This window comes from Pan paniscus, chromosome 7, assembly GCF_029289425.2.
Source record: "Pan paniscus chromosome 7, NHGRI_mPanPan1-v2.0_pri, whole genome shotgun sequence".
NCBI classification, from domain to species: Eukaryota; Metazoa; Chordata; class Mammalia; order Primates; family Hominidae; genus Pan; species Pan paniscus.
The window spans coordinates 157928194-157949200 of NC_073256.2; the positions used below are offsets into that span (position 1 = coordinate 157928194).

Below are 21007 nucleotides of genomic sequence, written 5' to 3' on the forward strand. Positions count from 1 at the left end.
CACTGGGACAGGCACTTTGCACAAGGAAGTGCCACAAACCCTGCACGCACTCCATCGCCTGCTTCTCAACAACCCTTCGAACAGCAAAACCCACTCTCAGCTCCCGGGCTGCAGGCTGGACACGGCCCACAGGCCACGGTTCCCTAGCCCCCATTCCTTCTCTGTCAGGCATGTGAACAACGTGACATTTTAAAATATTTCCAATGGAATATTAAAGGTATGTACAAAGTTCATAGCAAATCCTCAAACTCTAGGGTTCAAATCCTTTAGGAAGGGATATTCAAGTCCTTACTTATACTTTGAAAAACCAAAAGCCCCTCTGATCAAGCTCTCTGCAGGCAGGGACAGCATGTGACTAAGGTTCCTCCTGTCCCCCGGGCGAGGCTCTGCAGAGCTGGGGAGGGGCAGCTCCTACCACGGATGTGGTGCTCCTGCTCCTGTCAGTGCTCCCAAGAATCGCCTTGGGCCAGATGGGGGTCCCCTCATGAAGGAACCCAGGAGAGCCTCAAGGTGGTAACCAACACCATGGCTACCTTCTCTGAGCACCCAGTCCTTGGCTGGAGCCTGGCCCTGGCCAGTGATTGCGCGAGGGGACGGCAAGGCTGACTGCGCCAAGTGCTCGTGAATCGACGCCAAGTCTGCCCCATGTGGCCCCTGCAGCAGCTGCCCAGTGGCCTTCCAGCTTCCACCCCATGGCAGCCCCAGCGCCTCAATCCTGCTCAGACCTCACCAAGCTCCAGCCACACCACACCACTGGCTCCCCAAGGCCCTTGGTGCTCCCTGCTCCTCAGCCCTACCAAATGGGACTTCCTTTTTCTGGGAGGCCCATGCTGACCCGCCCCCCCAGGCCCCTCTCCCCACCCCAGCGCCTGGCACAGCCTGGGCTCCCCGGTTCCCTGGTACTGCTTGTGTGGGCCCCTCACACCACATCCCACGTGCCAGCCAGAGTGCAAGTGTTTGCTGAATGTGGGGATGACACGGCAGACGGCCAAGACTCTGTCCAAAGGGGACTCCCGGCCTTACCTGGATGCCAGCGTGACTACACAGGTAGAAGTCGAACTCGGTGGGGTGGGTGATTTTCGTATCCACAGTCGTGCCTGCTGGAATGTTTCCACTTTTCCCAACCTTCGGCAACACAGGCATCTCGTTAGACACGGCCAGGGACCGGCAGAGCCAAGCAGGCGGGCCAGGCAGCCGCGCCGCCCGCTGGCCAGGGTGCCCTATTTTGAAGTTTTTAAATTGGCTAATACAGGTCCTCAGTAGGATAGTGTTACATAAAATTTAACAACTGCTGACCACCAGGTTAAATGAATTAATGTTCCATGTGGGCTGGGGTTATTTTCCGCCAACTCTCATGAAGGCCCATGAGTTAAATGCAGTCTTTTCACCGCAGAACATGCCTCTGATGCCTTAAGAGTCCCTCACTACTGTTGGTGCTATTTTGATTTGAGGTCAAGATGGAAACTGTCACCAACGTACCCATCTAAAGCTAAACCAGGTGACTGGCTGCGGACGGGCCATCATCCAAGCACAAGCACACCGGCGCTCCAGGCAGAGGCGCTGGGAGGCTCTGAACGCTGTCAGGAGTGCCTGTGCTTTGCCGGTGGCTTGCTCCCAGCACCTGAGAGAGCAGGGCGGCTCCATCAGAGACTGTCCCAGAGGCCAGGGGCGGTACATATAACCATTCAATGGTTTAATTACAAGGTCACAAGCATGGACCAAAAAGTCAGCCAAGATGCAGGCATGGCCACCCCAGCAGCAAACCCCCACCCCACAAGCCCTGCTCCAGCATTTAGCAAGGTCCCTGATTAATGTTTTCTAGTTGTACACATTTTAAATATACATACAAAAAAGAATCTCCAGTGTGTTCCCTTCTTTGCAATTTTTTTTTTTTTTTTTTGAGATGGAGTCTTGCTTTGTCACCCAGGCTGGAGCACAATGGCGCAGTCTCGGCTCACTGCAACCTCTGCCTCCCAGGTTCAAGCGATTCTCCTGCCTCGGCCTCCCGAGTGGCTGGGACTACAGGCATGTGCCACCACGGCCGGCTAATTTTTGTATTTTTAGTAGAGACGGGGTTTCGCTATGTTGGTCAGGCTGGTCTTGAACTCCTGACCTCATGATCTGCCTGCCTCGGCCTCTCAAAGTGCTGGGATTACAGGCATGAGCCAGCGCATCCGGCCCTAATATCTCTTTTCAAAGTAGGTTTGGATTTTGTTCATCTGCTTTATTTCTTCTTCAGTTTCTACCTCATTATTTTCCATTCTAGGATGGAGAAGTGGCGTGTAGGTGTCACCAGGAGCAAGCTGACTTCAGAGCCCTCCTGCCTCCTGGCAACAGAGATCTGGGGGCTGCAGCGGGGAGGAAGGGGGACAGGGGAAGACACCCAAGGCCATGAGTGCCTCAGCCTTCCCTTGACTCCTGGGGACTGAGGTCTCTTATTCCCATCCTTCCTATGTCTTTAGGCTTCTTTTATGGCCCTCTTTCTTGTTGTACAACAAATTCATCTGAATCTACAGACGGCACTGTTTCAGCTGCATTGCATAAGGCTTGACAGGACATTCTCGATTGTGTTAGCTTCTGAGTACTTTGTGATTTCTATTCTTGTTACATGTTTAATGCATGAGCTACTCAGCAGTGAATTGAAAGTTGAAAACATTCTTCCACTTCGTTTCTACTGTTGATTTAAAATTTAATTGTATAATGATTTAAAAAATATGGCTTGAGACTGAAGTTTGGAAAGCTCCCGAGACTTCCTTTGTCCTGGTAGAACTTTTATAACCCTTCCGTGTGAACTCAGCTATTTGTAGGGAAGATTCTATCTAGCTATTAGACCTGGCTTGGCTTGTTCATTTCACTCTTCCAATTTTCAGGGTTTCTTTTCTTTTTTAAGACAGGACGGAGTGCAGTGGTACAATCACAGCTCATTGCAGCCTCAGCCTCCTGAGCTCAAGTAAGTCTCCTGCCTCAGCCTCCTGAGTAGCTGGGACCATAGGCGTATGCCACCATACACAGCTAATTTTTAAATTTCTTTTAGAGATGGGGTTTCACTTTGTTGCTCAGGCTGGTCTTGAACTCTTGGACTAATACGATCCACCTACCTTGGCCTCCCAAAGTGGTGGGATTACAGGCGTGAGTCACCATGCCTGGCCCCAATTTTTTTTCCTTAGTTTTTCATTTTTGTCTGGAAACAGTATAATAAGAGCTGTGTAAAAATATCCACCTTTGATGGCGTGTTCATCAATTTCTCCTTAAAATGCTGTTAGTTTTTGCTTTACTTTTTTTTTCTTTACATAATTTGGTGTTAGGTACATTCAAGCTCATTAGTCGCTGTATCTTTTTGGTGAATCATTCCACTTATTTATTTATTTTTGGGTATTTTTTTTTCTTTTTTGAGACAGTCTCACTCTGCCCCCCAGGCTGGAGTGCAGTAGCACAATGTCGGCTCACTGCAACCTCTGCCTCCCAGGTTTAAGAATTCTCTTGCCTCAGCCTCCCGAGTACCTGGGACTACAGGCGCCCGCCACCACGCCTGGGTAATTTTATGTATTTTTAGTAGAGACGGGGTTTCGCCATGTTGGCCAGGCTGGTCTCGGTCTCCTGACCTCAGGTGACCCACCTGCCTCGGCCTCCCAAAGTGCCAGGATTACAGGCGTGAGCCACCGTGCCTGGCCTGGTGAATGATTCCTTTTACTGTGATAAAATATCCTTTTTCCTCACTGTGATGCTTAACTTCTGTTTCGCCTTCCATTTGCACAGTAAACCTTCCCTGTGTCCTTGCACAGGCGTGCCTGTAGGGAGTCTAACACTCTGAAGTATTCTTTCCTGGGTGCCAAGTAGATGATAACCCTCTGCCTTCCGGTCCTCCCTTGACCAGGTCAAGGTCTCCTGGTTCAGTCCAAGGCCTCCTTTCTGGGCAGGTCTCTTTCCTTAGGCAGCTACCTTGATGTTATACAGGTAGGACAATGCGGACAGGTGTGAGTTTCTTTTTACTTATCCTACTAGGAATACGGAAAACACTTTTAACCTGGGTCTCCTGCCTTTCGTCAGCTGTGGAGAATTCTCAGCTCTTCTACCCACAACTCTTGCTCCTCCTCATTCCCCTTCCGGAACACCTGTGAGATGAACCGTGGCGCTTCAATGCCGCCACCTCTCCTCCCCTCCTCAGCAACACCTTCCAGCCCTGCCACAGGGACCTGCCGGGAGGGTCCGAGTTTGCACCACTCTGCCAATTCTTACGACTGCACAGCTCTGTGCTGTGGTTTCTAACTGGGACTTTTTCAGAGCCACCTCTTTTGGTGATCTATTAGGTAAGTGACTTCTTGTGCCTAGACCTAGCCTAGGCCTATGGGATTTATAAATTAAGACTTTTTGGTGGGGCGCAGTGGTTCACACCTGTAATGCCAGCACTTTGGCAGGCCAAGGCAAGAGGATGGCTTAAGCCCAGGAGTTTGAGACCAGCTTGGACAAAATAGTGAGACCCTGTCTCTACAAAAAATAAAAAAAAAATTAGCCAGGTGTGGTGGTGCATGCCTTAGTCCTAGCTACCAGGGAGGCTGACGTGGGAAGATCACTTGAGCCCAGGAGATAGAGGCTGCAGTAAGCTATGATCGCACCACTGCACTCTAGCCTGGGTGACAGAGCCAGACCCCATCTTAAAACAAAACCCTCCAAAACAACAACAAAAAACCTTCACCAAATCAAGGACAGCCTTCTCTAGTGCCTAAACCTGGGTCCCCACGAAGCCCCTTGGAGGACAGAGTCACCCTAGAGCCTGGGACAGTGGCACTGTGGCCAGCAGGTTCTCTGTGAGTGTGCTCGGGGTGTGGGGCTGAGGGGAGAACCGTGCCCCCTGCCTGGAGTCATGCAGAAACTCACCCGCTCGTTCTTGTCAGTGCAGAAGAGCCGGGTGTGGTGCCTCTTCTGCACCACGATGAAGGTGATCCCGGGCTGGTAGTCTTTTTCTAGCTTGATACAGGCCTCACGGATGGCCAGCAACTCATGGTGGAGAACCTAGGGGTACAGGAGGGAGGAGGTTGTGCTTAAAGATGGTAGTGCATGTGAGCAACGGTCCCACGTGCGGGTTCTGGGTTGAGAACACCCAGCCGTGGTGATTCTGAGAGACAATGAGTGTGTTCACGGGGAGGTGAAAACACAGGGGGGCAGAAACCATCCTCTCTGCAGGGAGGACTGGATGCAGGAAGCGGGGGCTTGGCACTCAGGAATGGGAAGAACACTTCCCCTGGAGGGCCCAGGAGGTTCTGTGTGTGCAAGGGGCGCAGCCAACGCCAGGGATGCAGGCTGGGCTCTGCGCTGAGAAGGCACATGCAGAGGCCAAGCTCCTGCAGAAGCTCAGGGCAGGCTTTGGGCTGGGCGCAGTGGCTCATGCCTGTAATCCCAGGACTTTGGGAGGCCAAGTTGGGTGGATCACAAGATCAAGAGATCGAGATCATCCCGGCCAACATGGTGAAACCCCGTCTCTACTAAAAATACAAAAATTAACTGGGCGTGGTGGTGGGCGCCTGTCGTAATCCCAGCTACTCCGGAGGCAGAGGCAGGAGAACTGCTTGAACCTGGGAGGTGGAGGTTGCAGTGAGCCGAGATCCTGCCACTGCACTCCAGACTGGAGACAGCGAGAGTCTTTCTCAAAAAAAAACAAACAAAAAAACAACAACAAAAAAACACACAAAAAACAAAGCAGCTCAGGCAGGCTCCAGCCAGAAGTGCCGGCCGGTCAAGGTGTATCCATTCTGTCCTCCCAGGAGGCCAGGGGTCTCGGTAACGAGCTCTGCTTCTGCTCTGGACTGGGAAGGCAAATGCGGGAGGCTGGGCTGCGTGCCATCCCGCCTCCTGATCAAGGCGGGGGAGTTCCTAAGCTCCTGGGGCAGCCACCGAGGATGTCTTCCCACCCCACTGGGTGGGGCTCCTCCCCCAACAGGCCTGGGGCGGCTTTCTTCTGCTTTTCTTGCTAACACCTCCCAAGGAAGCGACCGTGTGGCATGGCGAGGGGTGGGGAGGAATCGGCTCTAGCCAACGGGAGAAACATTCAGGGCACCCATCGCCCAGGTTCCAGGCCAAGATGGACTCATTCCTGCCCACAGGTCACCTTGATCTGGGGGTGCTGCGTGTGCTCTCAACCAAAGACAGCAACGAAACTCCCCTCACCCCTCTGTGATGGCTTCCCTGCCTGTCCAGACTCAGCAGTGACCCATTGTGGCCGTCCCTCTCTCTACATCCAGACAGTGGTCACGTCCTGGCGACCCTACCTTCAACAGAGCTGCCACCTATCCATCCTTCTGGCCCTGCCTCCACACCTCTCACACTGCAGACAGGCGTCCCCAGATGCAATGAGCTCCCCGCCTCGCAGGGACACCCGACAGCTCTCCACAGCCTGCAAGGCAAAGCCAGGCCCTCGGGAAGCCCCCAGATGGAGCTCTGCTCTGCGAGTCAGCAGAACTCAAGCGTCTCTCCCTCATCTCTTGGTCCCCAGGCCCATACCCGCCCCTCCTCCCCTCCCTCTGTCCTGCCTCAGTGTCATGTGTTAGGGTCTCGACAGCCCCGTGTCCCATCTCCTCCCCTGGAACCCCTTCCATGCTGTGACCAGATCAGCCTTGGGGCCGAATGAGAGCCACATCATTCTTGCCATTCATTGAGCGTGGTTCTGCTGCACAAACAGGTGAATTACAGACCCCGGAGAAGGGGAGGGAAGGTTCCAAGAGGCGCCCACCTGCTGGAACTGGCCTTCAGAGACGCCGTCGCGGTAGAAGATGATGCGGGTGGGCTTGAAGCGCGTGGACTTGTAGAACTGGATGAGGAGCTCGCGGACCATGGCGGCCAGGTCTTGTATGATCTCCTGCCGGTGCTGCTGCACGCGCACGGTGGCGCAGTAGCGATTGGGGTGGGCGTCCATGCTGCCCACCACCTGCAGGAACAGGCAGTGAGTGTGGTCAGGGGTTCCCAAAACTTTCCTTTCCTGGGCATGTGCCTGGACTCTCGGGAAGATGGGGATGAGAAGTGTCCCCACCCTGGAACTCATGTCACTGTCAAGTGACAATGGCTGGCTGGGTGTGAACTCAGCCTTTAGGCTTTTGGTGTCTGGCAATAGTGTTCGTAAATATGTACTGAAGTACAAAAGTTTGCCAAGTTACATAGTTTAAACAAAACAAAACAAAACAGGCCGGGTGCAGTGGCTCACACCTGTAATCCCAGCCCTTTGGAGGCCGAGATGGGCGGATCACCTGAGGTCAGGAGTCTGAGACCAGCCTGGCCTCAAACATGGTAAAACCCTGTCTCTACTAAAAATATAAAAATGAACTAGGCGTGGTGGTGCGTGCCTGTAATCCCAGCTACTCGGGAGGCTGAGGCAGGAAAACTGCTTGAACCCAGGAGGCGGAGGTTACAGTAAGCCAAGATCACACCACGGACTCCAGCCTGGGCAACAGAGTGAGACTCTATCTCAAAAACAAAAACAAAAACAGAAAAACAGATTAGAACTATCCTCTGCTTGGGATCAGATGTGGCTGAATTAATCAGTCCAAAGAAGGCAATGGGTGGGGGTGTCCCTATTTCTTCCAAAGAAACTACAAGCACATCAACAGAGAGCATCCCCGAAGGCACACCAGCCATGCAAGCAGCCACCAGAAGGTGCCAGCCACAAAGAGAGCAGACACAGAGAGCCTAGCACGGCTCTGCGGTTCTCTCTCGGGGGCCAAGGGAGCGTGAGGGATGAGGTGGCCCAGCCCATGGAGGGAACCGGGTAGATCCCCACGTGCCGCTCCACCCTCTGGCTGGGGAAGGCGAGGTCCTTAAATTTTGAAAAAACACTGATGGAAATAAAACCTCTCATGTCACTGAAACATAGGAACTGCTTCTTGGCAATCTGCCTCCTTCTTCGTAAATCCTTACAGAACAAGTTCTTTCCCAGTTAATTCTCCCACTATTCCACGTCCTTTGTCCTGCCTTGGGCTATAATTTTTCTCTTAAACCAAGAGAAAAATAAATAAACTCTGTAGTGTTTCCAGTTGGTATAAACAGAAATACATTAACATAAACAGAAATCTGTTCCTATTGATTGAGAATTGTGGGGATAGGGGATAAACACACAGATTTCTCTGTTCCTGAAAACTTGAAAAAAAAACCAAAAAACCAGCCTAAGCCTCCAAAAGCCCAAGATATAGTTGAATGCTTCATAACATTTGTACAGAAAAAAACAAAGCTAATGGGGACCAGGTGAGGTGGGGACAGGGGAGGGCACCAGCCCGCGGCGCTGCGGGCTTTCCCCAGCTGCAGGACCCTCGGGGGCTCCCCTCTGTGCCCTGGCTCCCTCCTGGGCACACTGGTGCCCAGCTGTGGCTCGGTGACAGCCATGCGGTGTTTCCCCATCAGAGGAAAGGGCTGAAAATGGCTCAGCATGGCCAGGTGCAGTGGCTCACACCTGTCATCCCAGCACTTTGGGAGGTTGAAGCGGGTGGATCACCTGAGGTCAGGAGTTCAAGACCAGCCTGGCCAACACGGTGAAACCCCATCTCTATAAAATACAAAATTTAGCCAGCCATGATGACAGGTGCCTGTAATCCCAGCTACTCAGGAGGCTGAGGTGGGAGAATTGCTTGAACCTGGGAGGCAAAGGTTGCAGTGAGCTGAGATCGCACCATTGCAATCCAGCCCGGGCGACAGTTACTCTGTCTCACAAAAAACAACAACAACAACAAAAAACAAAAATAGAAACAAAAAAACCCCACAAAACAACAACAACAACAAAAAAACGACTCAGCAAAGTGAGCAGCGGTATATGCGTGGGAGTGGTGGGGTTGTGATTATCGGGCCAAGTGGCAAGAATTAGTTGATGCATGTGAATTTCCTTAAAGGAAGTGTGCCCTGAATAACACCAGAGCACATATCATGTTGCTTTTCTTCCACCTGGGGCAGCTCGAATGGCTTCCTTGCGTCCCAGATAGATTCTCTTGCTCCATATTCTCTCCCAACTAATGAAATAATAATGGTAGCATTTTCTTTTTCTTTTTTGAGAGAAAATCTCACTTTGTTGGCCAGGCTGGAGTGCAGCGGCGCAATCTCTTCTCACTGCAGCCTCGACCTCCTGTCCTCTGGCAATCCTCCCACCTCAGCCTCCTAGGTAGCAGGAACTACAGGCGCACGCCACCACCCCCAGCTATTTTTGTAGAGATGGGCGTTCGCCATGTTGCCCAGGCTGGAATGTAAGCATTTTCTGAGCATCTACTATGTGCCAGGCACCGTGCCAGGGGCTTAACGACATCATTTCCTCATTCTCCCATGAGGTCAACATTTGTTTCCTCATTTTACACCCAAGAAAGTTCTGAAACATTAAGCTCATTGTGCAAGAGAAACAAGAAAACAGAAGCAGCACGGGCCTGTCTGGGGTTCGGGGCTGTGTCCAAGGCCAGAGTTTTCATGCTGTGGGGGCACAGGCGTCATCACACCCTAGGCCACCACCCGCCAGTCAGGCCATGTGCAAGAGGGCCTCCTTGCCCTTCAGACCTCCCAAAGGGCTGGATAGGCATGAGCCCCTATGCCCCACCTCTCACTGCTTCTTAGAACTTATTTTGTGTCATTCTAGTGTCCCCTCCAGACACCTCTCTCCCACACGACCCCGGCCATCCCTACCGCAGCTTAGTGAGACCCCATGCCTTTCAGGAAGGACCCCTGGCCACGCTGTGACAGTGGGACTTCGACAGCGTCCTGCATGTTGTCAATGGAAGACCCATGGGGAAGCGCTGACACTCACAGCGGCAATGGAGGGCTTCTTCCCATCCCCGGCGGGGGGGTGAGTGACGTCCGCTCCCAGAAAGATGACGGGCTGCTGGAACACCGGCGGCCTGCGGAGAGGAGTGGCGTCAGGGGCCACGGTGAGACACGCCTGGACCTCTGACGCTAGTAGGTGCCACCATCACCTTTTGGAGGTGGTCAGTGTATCATGGTAATGCTTTTGAAAAGAATCCTTATCTTTTAACCGGAATACTAAAAACCTTGCAGATTAAATGACACAAGGTCTGAAATCTGCTTCAGAATAGCCAGGGGTTGGGGGGCTTGAGTGGAGTGTACTCCAGACCAGATGGGCCAGGGGCTGATAGCTGTTGAGGCTGGGGCTCAGGCCCAGGAGGGCTCACCCTTCTACCCTCTACTCCCTCTGCAGCCTCACCCACGCCAGGGTTTCTCACCGCCACCCTTAGCACCACCAATGCCTGGGGCCAGCTCGCTCTTTGTTGGGGTAGGGGGCTGTCCCCAGCATGGGCAGACGCTAAGAGGCCTCCACTCACTGGATGCCAGTAGCACTCCATCAAGCCTGACACCCCAACATGTCTCCAGACATGACCACGCGTCCCCTGGCAGCAAAACCACCCCATGGAGAACTTTCAGACCCTGAGTGTATCCCAGTGGTGACTTCCCTGGGAGGCAGCACGCACAGCGGCAGGGACAGGCATGTGGGCCTCGGGCTCTCCGGGGAAAGGCGGAGGTGGTGACAGCACCTTCCTCCGGGGTTGAGAGTGCACTGCCCCACACCCCACCCAGCCTTGCTCGGCTGCTGCAGGCAACATCAGGAAGCATCAGAAGTGGCCGTTCTGCCAGCCCTGCCTGTTGGAAACCAGGTATATGAGGCCCTCGCCTCTGCTGCCCTCTCCCCACATCCATTTCCCCGCATGCCTGTGACTCACTCTCCGCCCACATCCTCTCACTCCCATCGCCTGCCTTGCGGCAGAGCTCCGACTCAGCCGAACCCATCACTGCTTGCGCTGGCTCCCAGGCCCCTTCTAGTCAGACTTCTCACGGCCACAGCAACAGGGCTCCTCTTCCCAAGGTCATCGATGAGCTCTGCATCACCCAGACCCACAGCCGAGCCTCAGGCCTCGCTGCGTCTGGCCCGCTGCAGGACACACTTCCCCTGGTGCCTAGGGCCCTGCGGCCGGCCTCCCTGCCCCAGCCTCTCCCATCTCCGCTGCTGGTTCCTCCCTTTCCAGGCCTTGAACTCCAGCCTTCTCTAGGGCTCAGGGCTTGGAATACCACCTGTCTGCTAAGGATTCCTGGATCCTGTCTCCCCTGACGCCAGCCTCCTGGCTCCCACCGTCCACTCATCAGCTGCACTCAAATGACCTGCAGAGGCCGTGGGGGCCAGTTCATCCACGCCCAGTGCTCACCCTCCGAACAGCCTCCCCGTCTAATGACGACGGGGTCTCTCCTGCAGCCCAGGCCAAGGGCCTTGATTTTTCCTTCACACACAGCCCAATCCCACCTGCCAGCAAGTCCCAGGGCTCTATCTTCAAAACATCTCAAAGTCTAGGTGCTTCCACTCTGTGCCCCTGCCCTGGCCTGGCCGAGGCCACCAGCCCCTCTCGGCTTCACGGAGCCAGAGGTGGCCACACTGTCGGGCGCTCCAACGGCCCCAGCTCACCCCAGCTCACCAGAGGGAGCCTTCGTTCCCCAGCATTCCCCAGGCTGCACGTGGGCGGGCCTGTCTCTTGTCTGCTCTCACGGTCCTCCCACGGCTCTGCTGTGCACCTGCCGCCTGTACGATGGGCTCATGACCTGGGTGCCTCCACCAGGACTTCCGGCCCGGTGCTGCCCACTTATGGCCCAAACTCCCTGCACACAGTAGGTACTCAATAAATACAGAACCTGTTGACTGAGGAACAGCACTTTCAGTTCCCAGCCAGCTCTGGATTGGTCTTTGCTCATTCCCACGAACCCGTTTCACCACAGAGCCCGCGCCCACGCTCACGGCCGTTCGACTTGGAATCCAGGTTCTTCCCATGTTATCACCCCGCTCCCTGATGAATTCAACGGACTGTTTCTCGGTGCATGTAACTCGGTAGCTCTCAAAACCTGGCCCCCCGTGTGGCAGCATCGGCACCGTGTCCGTCCACTTGCTAGGGGTGGAAATTCCTGGCCCCAATCAGTCCTGCTGAGTAGGACACTCGGGAACGAGCCCCGCTGGGGTTCAAGAGCTGCTCAGGTGTGAGGACACTGTGGTGGCCAAGCACAGGCCTGGGCACACAGCAGGGGCTCACCACCACCCACTTTCCAAATACAGAGGGTCACTGCCTTAAGGCAGTTCGATTTAGGATTCTTAACTCTGTGACGGCGTGCCAGTGATGCAGATTTAGCGCACTGCCTGGCTTAGGATGGCTTTATCAGCTGAGCCCCACTGTGACTGGGAGCTCCAACAGATCCACGCCACAGGGGCTGCCTATGGCCTCCAGTTCCCTCCTGCCCAAACGCACAAATAATCTGATTCTACGTATTCTCTGTTGTTGTCGTCCAAATGTTAAGACAACTGCCAGGGTTGGCAAAGATGCCTGTCATCGTGTGGAGAGGTCTTTCTTGCCTACATCACAGGTTGGTGGCTTTGGAGGAGGGGAAGAAGCAAACCCTGGCCCTGCCCTGGAATACCTGGATGCTCAGCCAGTCAGGAGGTGCCAGAGGAGGGTGCAGCTCCATCATCCCCAACCCCCGTCCCCGGTGGTCAGCCCTGGGCCTCTGAGACCGGCAGGTGGCCAGCGCTTGGCCACATATCCTGTCCTGGCCCGGGAGCTGCCAACAGTGTGCTCCCATGCGGAGCTTTTCAGTCTAAAGTCCCAGCATGACGCAGCATCCATGACCAGCCTGGCGTGGGAAGCATGGTGGAGGGCCCTGGTCCACATGGTAGCTGCTGCTGCTGAGCCAGGGAAGCCCATCTCCATCTCCTGGCCATCCAAGGCATGCCCTGCTCTGCCTTGCCCACTGGTATTCGAGGCACAAATTTCTCTGTCTGGAAACCCGGCCACAGTGCTCAAACTCCTGCAGACGCCCCTGATCCCCAGCAGAGCGTGAGCAGCCAGATCTATGTCTGACATCTTTGCTCTGCTGTGGCCAGGACGGTGCTGGGCCCAGGTGAGGGGACCCTGCCCCCCTGCCCCCCTGCCCCCTGCATACCGCACCCCACCCTGCCAGGCGTCCCACTGTGCCCTGGTCCGCAGGCGGAGGTAAAGGGGCCGGGCCTCACCTGCCCTGGGGCAGCAGGATGTTGTTCACGCCTCCCAGCTTGACGTTGATCTTCAGGCAGAGGTTGGACAGGGTCTGCGGCGTGGTCCTCTGCACGTTCTTCATCTGCACGCACTGCGTGGCCATCCCCAGCACCGTGTCTCCCACGCGCTTGACCTCGGCTAAGGGACATGAGAGGCACACACAGCTCTGCTGGCGCCCCTTCCTCAGCTGGCCCCGAGAGCAGCAGCTGCCACCAGCCCTCTTGCCCCCATCTGGCAAGTGCAGCCATGGCAGCTGTGCTGAGCTTTGCGTGTCCCCCTCTGTCCGAGGTCGGTGATAGAAGAGGGTCCCCGGTCCCGAGGGGGACGCCAAGCTCCTTGGAGTCCAGACTCCAGCACGGCTGTGCCCGCCTTGCCCAGGCTAGGCTTCCCCTCCCTCAGGAAGGGAAGTTGAGTGAGTCTATCTCATCCCTCCAATTTATCAACAAAACGATTTAAATGCCTCACCTAGGGCCCCAGGGCAGGAGAGAAAGAGCCCAACTAAAAGAAAGGACTTGGCTCCCTGCTTAGGAAGGCCACTTACACTGGCCGGGCACGGTGGCTCACACCTGTAATCCCAGGACTCTGGGAAGCCATGGCGGGCGGATCAGCTGAGGTCAGGAGTTCAAGACCAGGCTGGCCAACATGGCAAAACCCTGTCTCTACTAATAATATAAAAATTAGCCGGGCATGGCAGTGTGTGCCTGTAATCCCAGCTACTCGGGAGGCTGAGGCAGGAGAATTGCTTGAACTCAGGAGGCAGAGATTGCAGTGAGCCAAAATCACACCACTGCACTCCAGGCTAGGAGACAGAGCCAGCCCTTGTCTAAAAAAAAAAAAAAAAAAAAGGAAAAGAAAAAAAGGAGGGTCACTCACACCACGGCACCCTGGCTGTAAGCAAATGCTTGGGTGGTTAAAAATAAAAACACTGGCACCCTCCAAATCCTTGGCAGATGTAGACCTGACATCAAAGAGCTCCACGGACCCACCCCCCCCCATTCCTGGTCTCTTTCATGAAGCAACTGGTCAGCTGCTCCCTGGGCAGGTCTGGGGAAATGGTGACCCTGGGACAGTGTTAGCAGGATGTCAACACCAACAGCTTTTTCTTCCCTTCTTTTTTTGGGATGTTGAACTGAGAGAAGTGTGGTTTTTACATGTCAATAATCTGTCTGTGGCTCGGCGTGGGGCCCTGTGGGTGACCCCCTGGCATGGACTTTGGCGAAACTCCACAAAATTCTGAGGTGGGCACAGAGTGGTTACACATAGGCTGAGTCCCGGGCAGGAGGTGACCCTGGTGCAACGCTCTGTGCGTTAAACAAACGCTCCCCCATCCAGCCAACACGCATGCTATATGATGGGCGGGGTGCCCACCCATGTGCCAAGGCCTGTGTCACCTAAGGGTGCTGACTGCCCAGGACCACGGCATCATACAGGACGACGGGGAGGCAGGCCCTGAACACAGTGATCAGAAGTGGCAGTGATGAGAAACCACCTCTTCTTCCTCAGCCTCCTGAAAGGCCCGAAAGGAGCACCTTTCTCAGTGCAGCAGAAACACAGAGGGGCTTAGGCAGGAACAAACACCCACGGAGACCATGACGGCTCCCCACAGCCAGCGGGAGCGCCCACACCTACCGTACACGGGCGTCTTGCCGGGCAGGATGACCACCACCAGCTGCAGGCCCGCATACGTGTTCTTCAGGTGCCGGAACATGGGCTCCACGCTGTCCGCCCCCTGCGCGTATTTGCAGAAGCACGGCTGGCCCTGGATGGGCATGCCGGCGTCTCTCGAGATCTTTCTGAGCTGCTCTGTGAAGGACCTGCAGGAGAAGGCTCCGTTCACTACCGGGCACTGGGAATGGCAGAGAACTCAGGCTGACCAGAGGCTCTAACACAAGGGCGTCATTTTTACAAAGCCCAAAGCACTTTCATTGAGGTCAAAATTGTTCTTAAAGTCCTGGATGAGGCCAGAATTCAGAGCTACATCTCCTAACACATACTAACTCATGAGAAAGGTTAAGTGTGCTAAACATACATGTAAGTGCACTCAAAAGTCACATGCGGCTAACTTGCCACCGTAACACAGCAGCCTTTAAACCGCGCTCACGCTGCCTCGCGGCTGTGGCGGCCCCAGGGCGGTGATGCGATGCTGTCCCCGTAAAGCTGCTGAGCGGCGCCTGGAGCTCCTGTGAAGGAGGCCAGCGCTCTCCCCACGCGCAGGCCAGGCACTGTCAGAGTGAGGGAGGTTTTCAGCTCACTGTCCTTTTGGATCTTTTCCCCCAGTAGTTCTGATGGGCATAACTCGGACTGTATGACATCATCACGAGAGAAAACAACAGCCCGCAGCCTGAGGAGTGGCAGCAGCTGGCAACGGCCAGCCTTGTGAAGCTGGGGCGGGGTGGGAGGCAGGGCAGCGGCTTCTATTTTAAGCCGAAGACTAAGAATCATGTCACCTTCTACAATAAGGGCGAGGACACGGCACTCCAACCCAGCCAGTGTCCAATTTCCTGTACATTAGATCAGGTCAAGAAACACGTGCGTGTCCACCCATATCTTCAGCTCCAGGCCAAAGTGAAGGAAGGGGCCAAGGACAAAAGAAGGGGCAGGAGGCGACCCCGTGTTCAGAACTAACCTACTTCAGCTTGCTTCCCAAACCCCCTCTCTAGGCTTCCACCTCCTCTGCCAGCAGTGTGGACACAAGGTGGCCTCAGAAGGACAGATGGCCACTCGCCAGCAAGACGTCAGCTCTGAGGGCCATGCCCGTTCGCAGTCAGCCCTTGCTGGAACTGTTAAGGGACCGGCTACACCTCACAGGCTGGAGTTCTCCCCTGCTGCCCCCACAGAGCGGGGAAGCAAAGACTTTATGTTCCCTTTGAAGTGTGGCACAAAGGCACGAGCCACCCTGCTGTGTGCTCCCAACACGGTCCCGCTGGGCCCGTACCTGGCACGGCTGTGCTGGCCGAGGCGAGCATCCTGGGTGAGGGCAGGCCCTTCCACAGCACTTGGGCCTCCTAGAGGGCCCGGTGCTCACCTGGGCAGGTGGCAGAGACCTGAACCAAAACTTCTCTCCTCTTAATCACTCCTCTTGTCTGGGAAGGAAGGTAACACTCCCAGCCTCTCCACCTCTCTATTTCACCATCTCTTCCTGTTTTTTTTCTTGAGATGGGGTCTTGCTTTTTCACCCAGGGTGGAGTGCAATGGTGTGATCTCGGCTCACTGCAACCTCCACCTCCTGGGTTCAAGCGATTCTCCAGCCTCAGTGCCCTGAGTAGCTGGGACTACAGGTGCACCACCACGCTTGGCTAATTTTTCTATTTTTCGTAGAGATGGGCTGGTCTCAAACTCCTGACCTCAAGTGATCCTTCTGCCTCAGCCTCCCAAAGTGCTGGGGATTCCAGGCATGAGCCACTGTGCCCGACCCATCTCTTCCTGATTCTGTCTTCATTCTCTCCTTCTAATTTACACAAATATGGAGCCAAATTATTATTTTTTAAAATAACTGTAGTTCATTGAATCCAATTCTCTCTTTTGCCCCTACTTATAAATTTCCTTCAGATCCTGTTTGGTTTTGTCTACGGTCTGCGTTACTTCTCCATGCTCACTGCGAGGGTGGGTCCCAGGAGTGAGAGGGGCACCGATGGGGCCAGCGTGTCTTGCCCTGGCCCGGCCAATGGTACGTGACAGGGAAAGGCTGATGAACCCTGACATCAAAACCCATACCAGCGCCCTCACCCCCACCCCAACCAGAGTCAGCCCTGCAAGTGGTCACCCGAGCTGCCCATCGGGCAGCACCCCCAGGCCGGAGCCTCTGCCTGTGGCGGGCTTACTTCAGATGGACTTCCGTGCACTGGCGCTGGGGGGCGAAGCACGCGATGGCCCACACCTTGATCTCGATGCCCGTGTGGAACTGCTTGTTCCGCATGTCCCAGACGCCCTGGACAGGGGTCGCAATAGCTTTATTCTGCAAATGGCAAAAGGTTCAGGGTGAGAAAAAAATGGAAAACATATTCCTTCAACCTTAGACTTTGTCACTCTCACTGTTGGTCCCCCTGACCAACAATTGCTTCTCAGGGAAAGAACTTTTGTGTTGTCTCCTGTCTCTGACCTGCCTAGTGATGCAGACAACTGGCAGGATCAGTAGATGGATGGGCTGGTGGAAGATGGGTGGGTGGATGGTTGATGGGTGGGTGGATGGTTGATGGGTGGGTGGATGGTTGATGGGTGAGTGGATGGTTGATCGGTGGCTAAGGTAGGTGGGTGGTCAGTTGATGATCGGTGGATAAGATGGGTGGGTGGATGGTTGATGGGTGGATAAAGTGGGTGGGTGGATGGCTGATGGGTGCATAAGGTGAATGGGTAAATGGTTGATGGGTGGATAAGGTGGGTGGGTGGATGGCTGATGAGTGGATAAGGTAGGTAGGTGGATGGAGAGATGGAGAGATGGATGAATGGATGGATGGATGGAGTTAGATGGAGGATGGATGGGTAAGTAATGAACAGACAGATAGGAGCTAAGCCAGGAGGAGGGAGGCCCAAAGCTCCATCCAACCTCATGAGCAGCCTGGAGGAAGAGAAGTGCCTTGCCATGCTACAGGCCTTGCCATGCTACAGGAAGGCCTCCTGTTCTATACAGAGCTTTCCCTCATTTCCCCTCCTCTAGCATCAATGATGTGGGAAGGGGAGATCAGAGCTGGGACTGAGCCCATAGCTTTTTCCACTCAGCATGCCACTGCCTGCAGCTGTGTCGGAAACGGGAGCTACTTCCACTTGAGAAGAGAAAGGCGGGCTGTGCAAATACGCTGTCAGCTCTCAGCCAGCTCTCAGCCAGCCCGGAGCACTGTCACCTAAGGAATCTCTGAACTGGCTTCAAGTGATTCTCAAGGGAAGGGTGGGCCAGGAAGTGTCCCATGTGGGAGGGACAGGCACTCCTAGGCCTGGGGGCATTGCTAAAGGATGTGGCTGTGCCTGGGCTGCCGTCATTTACTCTGGAGAGGTTTTTGTTTTTTTAGCAGGAAGCATCTTTCGTACAAAATACAAGCCTGCTGTAGAAATCAGACACGTGATAGAAATAAATGCTTTGTTTCCTATATTTTTATAACTACTGCCTGTTCCCACCAGCCTCCCTGTGTGCAAGAGTCTCACAGACAGCCTGGGGCTCCAGACAGGGAGTGCGCACACACACACACGCATGCACTCACATGCACATGAACACACGCATGCATGCACACGCATGCACGCACACGCGCACATGCGCACACACACACATGCTCTTACTATACAGGTGCTTCTCAACCTCGGCACAACTGACATCTGAAGCTCAGTGATTCTTTGTTACGGGGCTGTCCTGTGCCCTGTAGGCTATCCCACTCACCCCCAAGTTGTGACAATAAAAAATGTCTCCGGACACTGCCAGATGTCCCCTGGGGGGCAAAATCATCCCTGGTCGAGAACTCCTGCTGTACACATTGCTTTCTGAGGGATATTTTGTTTTTTTGCACTAACAATGGACCAGGGGTAGGTAGAGTAGGGGACAGGAATGTTTCCTCACATTATAATGTTTTAGAGATCTGGAAAAATGTATTCATGTATTAACAGAAGCATTACACGCTCAGTCAGGTGCGGTGGCTTACACCTGTAATCCCAGCTGAGGTGGGAGGACTGCTTGAGCCCAGGAGTTCAAGATGAGCCTGGGTAACATAGTGAGACCTCGTCTCTACAAAACATTAAAAACCTAGCTGGGTGTGGTGGTGTGGCTGTGGTCCCAGCAATTCGAGAGGCTGAGGTGGGAGGAACGCTTGAGCCCGGAAGGTCAGGGCTGTAGTGAGCTATGACCGCGTCACTGCACTGGAGCCAGGGCAACAGAGAAACACTCTGCCTCAAACAAGTTACAAGTTTTTTTTGTTTTTTTTTTTTGAGACAGAGTTTCGCTCTTGTTGCCCAGGCTGGAGTGCAATGGCACGATCTTGGCTCACCGCAACCTCTGCCTCCCGGGTTCAAGCGATTCTCCTGACTCAGCCTCCCGAGTAGCTGGGATTACAGGCATAGGCCACCACACCCAGCTAATTTTGTATTTTTAGTAGAGACGGGATTTCTCCATGTTGGTCAGGCTGGTCTCGAATTCCTGACCTTAGGTGATCCACCTGCCTCAGCCTCCCAAAGTGCTGGGATTACAAGTGTGAGCCACCACGCCTGGCCTTTTTTTTTGAGACAGTGTCTCACTCTGTTGCCCAGGCTGGAGTAAAGTGGCACAATCTCGGCTCACTGCAACCTCTGCCTCCCAGGTTCAAGTGGTTCTCCTGCCTCAGTCTCCCGAGTAGCTGGGATTACAGGCGCATGCCACCACGCCCAGCTAATTTTTGTATTTTTTAGTAGAGACAGGGTTTCACCATGTTGACCGGAGGCTGGTCTCGAACTCCTGACCTCAGGTGATCCTCCTGCCTTGGCCTCCCGAAGTGCTGGGATTACAGGCATGAGCCGCGGCGCCCAGCCTACAAACTCTCTTAATCCCTACACTCTGAGATTTTTGCAAGGTTGGCTTACACAAGCTCTTCTGTTTTTCAGACAACCACTGCCCTTGCTAACAGCTGAAGCCCGAGGGAACAGAAGCCAGCAGGGCTGTGAAGCGGTGCTGGGTTCAAAAGCCCCATCCCCGCACAGGGGCCAGGCACCCCGTTTGCCCTCCCGGGGCGTCTCCTCCCCGACTCATGAAGGGGGATCACAGGCTCTTCCTCCTGGGCTTGGGCTGTGTTTATACAGCATCTGGGGCCTCGGGGGACAAGCGAGCCAAGGAGGGGCTGAAGGGCCTTGCTCAGACTCTCTTCAGAGAGACAAGCAGTGGCCATGCCCACCACCAGGGACACAGACCCCCCACGTGATGGGGTGCCACGCAGCAGTGCTAGAGGACAAGACACGCATGAACAGCAACACAGTACGGCCAGCAGCCTCTCAGTGAGCTCTAAGGAAATATTAGCTAGAAAACAGCGAGGCACAGAAATATAGGTGATGCTATTATTTTCACAAAAAGGGGTGAATCATCCCTGGGTGATTTTACAAAGGAGAAAGAACACCAATTGCTTCTTGAGAGGGCAACTGAGAACTGGGAAAAAAGATACTTTTTCCTTTAATTCTTTTGTATCTTCTGAATTCTGAAACATTTAAAAAACAGAACTGTTTTTTTTAAGTATTTTTTATTTTTTGAGACAAGTCTTGCTCTTTCGCCCAGGCTGGAGTGCAGTGGTGTGATCTCAGCTCACTGCAACCTCCACCCCCCGGGTTCAAGGGATTCTCCTGCCTCATCCTCCTGAGTAGCCGGGACTACAGGTGCGCACCACCACTCCAGGCTAATTTTTGTATTTTTAGTAGAGACAGGGTTTCTGGTCTCAAACTCCTGACCTCAAGCGATCCACCCGCCTCAGCCTCCCGAAGTGCTGGGATTACAGATGTGAACCACTCACTGCGCCCAGCCCAGAACCCATATTTTAAAGTAAGACAGGAAAAACAAACAAACAAACAAAAAACAAACCAAAACCTCGCTACAGGTCTTGAGGATGAGAATAAAATTCCATTAGGTAGAAACTAGGGTGTGAAAGGTTAGGCAGACCCTTACACAGATGCCAGGTGCCTAAGAAAGTCAGTGACCTCTGACACTAAGACCCTGCAGAGCCCTGGTGTCCCTTCCAGCATGGTCACCTCTGGGCCCTCCCATCAGACATGGTATGCTTGCAACCGTGGTATGCGAGCGAGCCCAGGAGGAAATGAGGGGAGACCCTGGAGGGCTCAGTGCTCAGGACACCTTTGGTTACACACTGATAAAAAGGAGAAGTTAAGGGCTGGACACAGTGGCTCACGCCTGTATTCTCAGCTACTTGGGAGGCTGAGGCGAGAGATCTGTTTGAGCCCGGGAGTTAGAGGCTGCAGTGGCCTATGGTCAGGTCATGCCACTGCCTTCTAGCTCGGGTGACAGAGCAAGACCCTGCCTC

The 21007-nt window shown here is 54.2% G+C and overlaps 1 protein-coding gene across 4 annotated transcripts in view; it reads right to left on the bottom strand.

Annotated features, from left to right (window-relative positions):
* AGO2 (argonaute RISC catalytic component 2) overlaps positions 1-21007 on the bottom strand; it is a 116144-nt gene that overhangs the window by 14283 nt on the left and 80854 nt on the right. For all 4 annotated transcript variants that reach the window (XM_034966651.4, XM_034966652.3, XM_034966653.3 and 1 more), the window contains 7 exons: positions 16856-16989; positions 14664-14848; positions 13013-13172; positions 9761-9851; positions 6725-6919; positions 4876-5010; positions 1024-1125 (listed from right to left, as the gene is read on the bottom strand). In XM_034966651.4, coding sequence (XP_034822542.1) covers positions 1024-1125; positions 4876-5010; positions 6725-6919; positions 9761-9851; positions 13013-13172; positions 14664-14848; positions 16856-16989 — 1002 coding nt within the window. The remainder of the gene's footprint in view (positions 1-1023; positions 1126-4875; positions 5011-6724; positions 6920-9760; positions 9852-13012; positions 13173-14663; positions 14849-16855; positions 16990-21007) is intronic.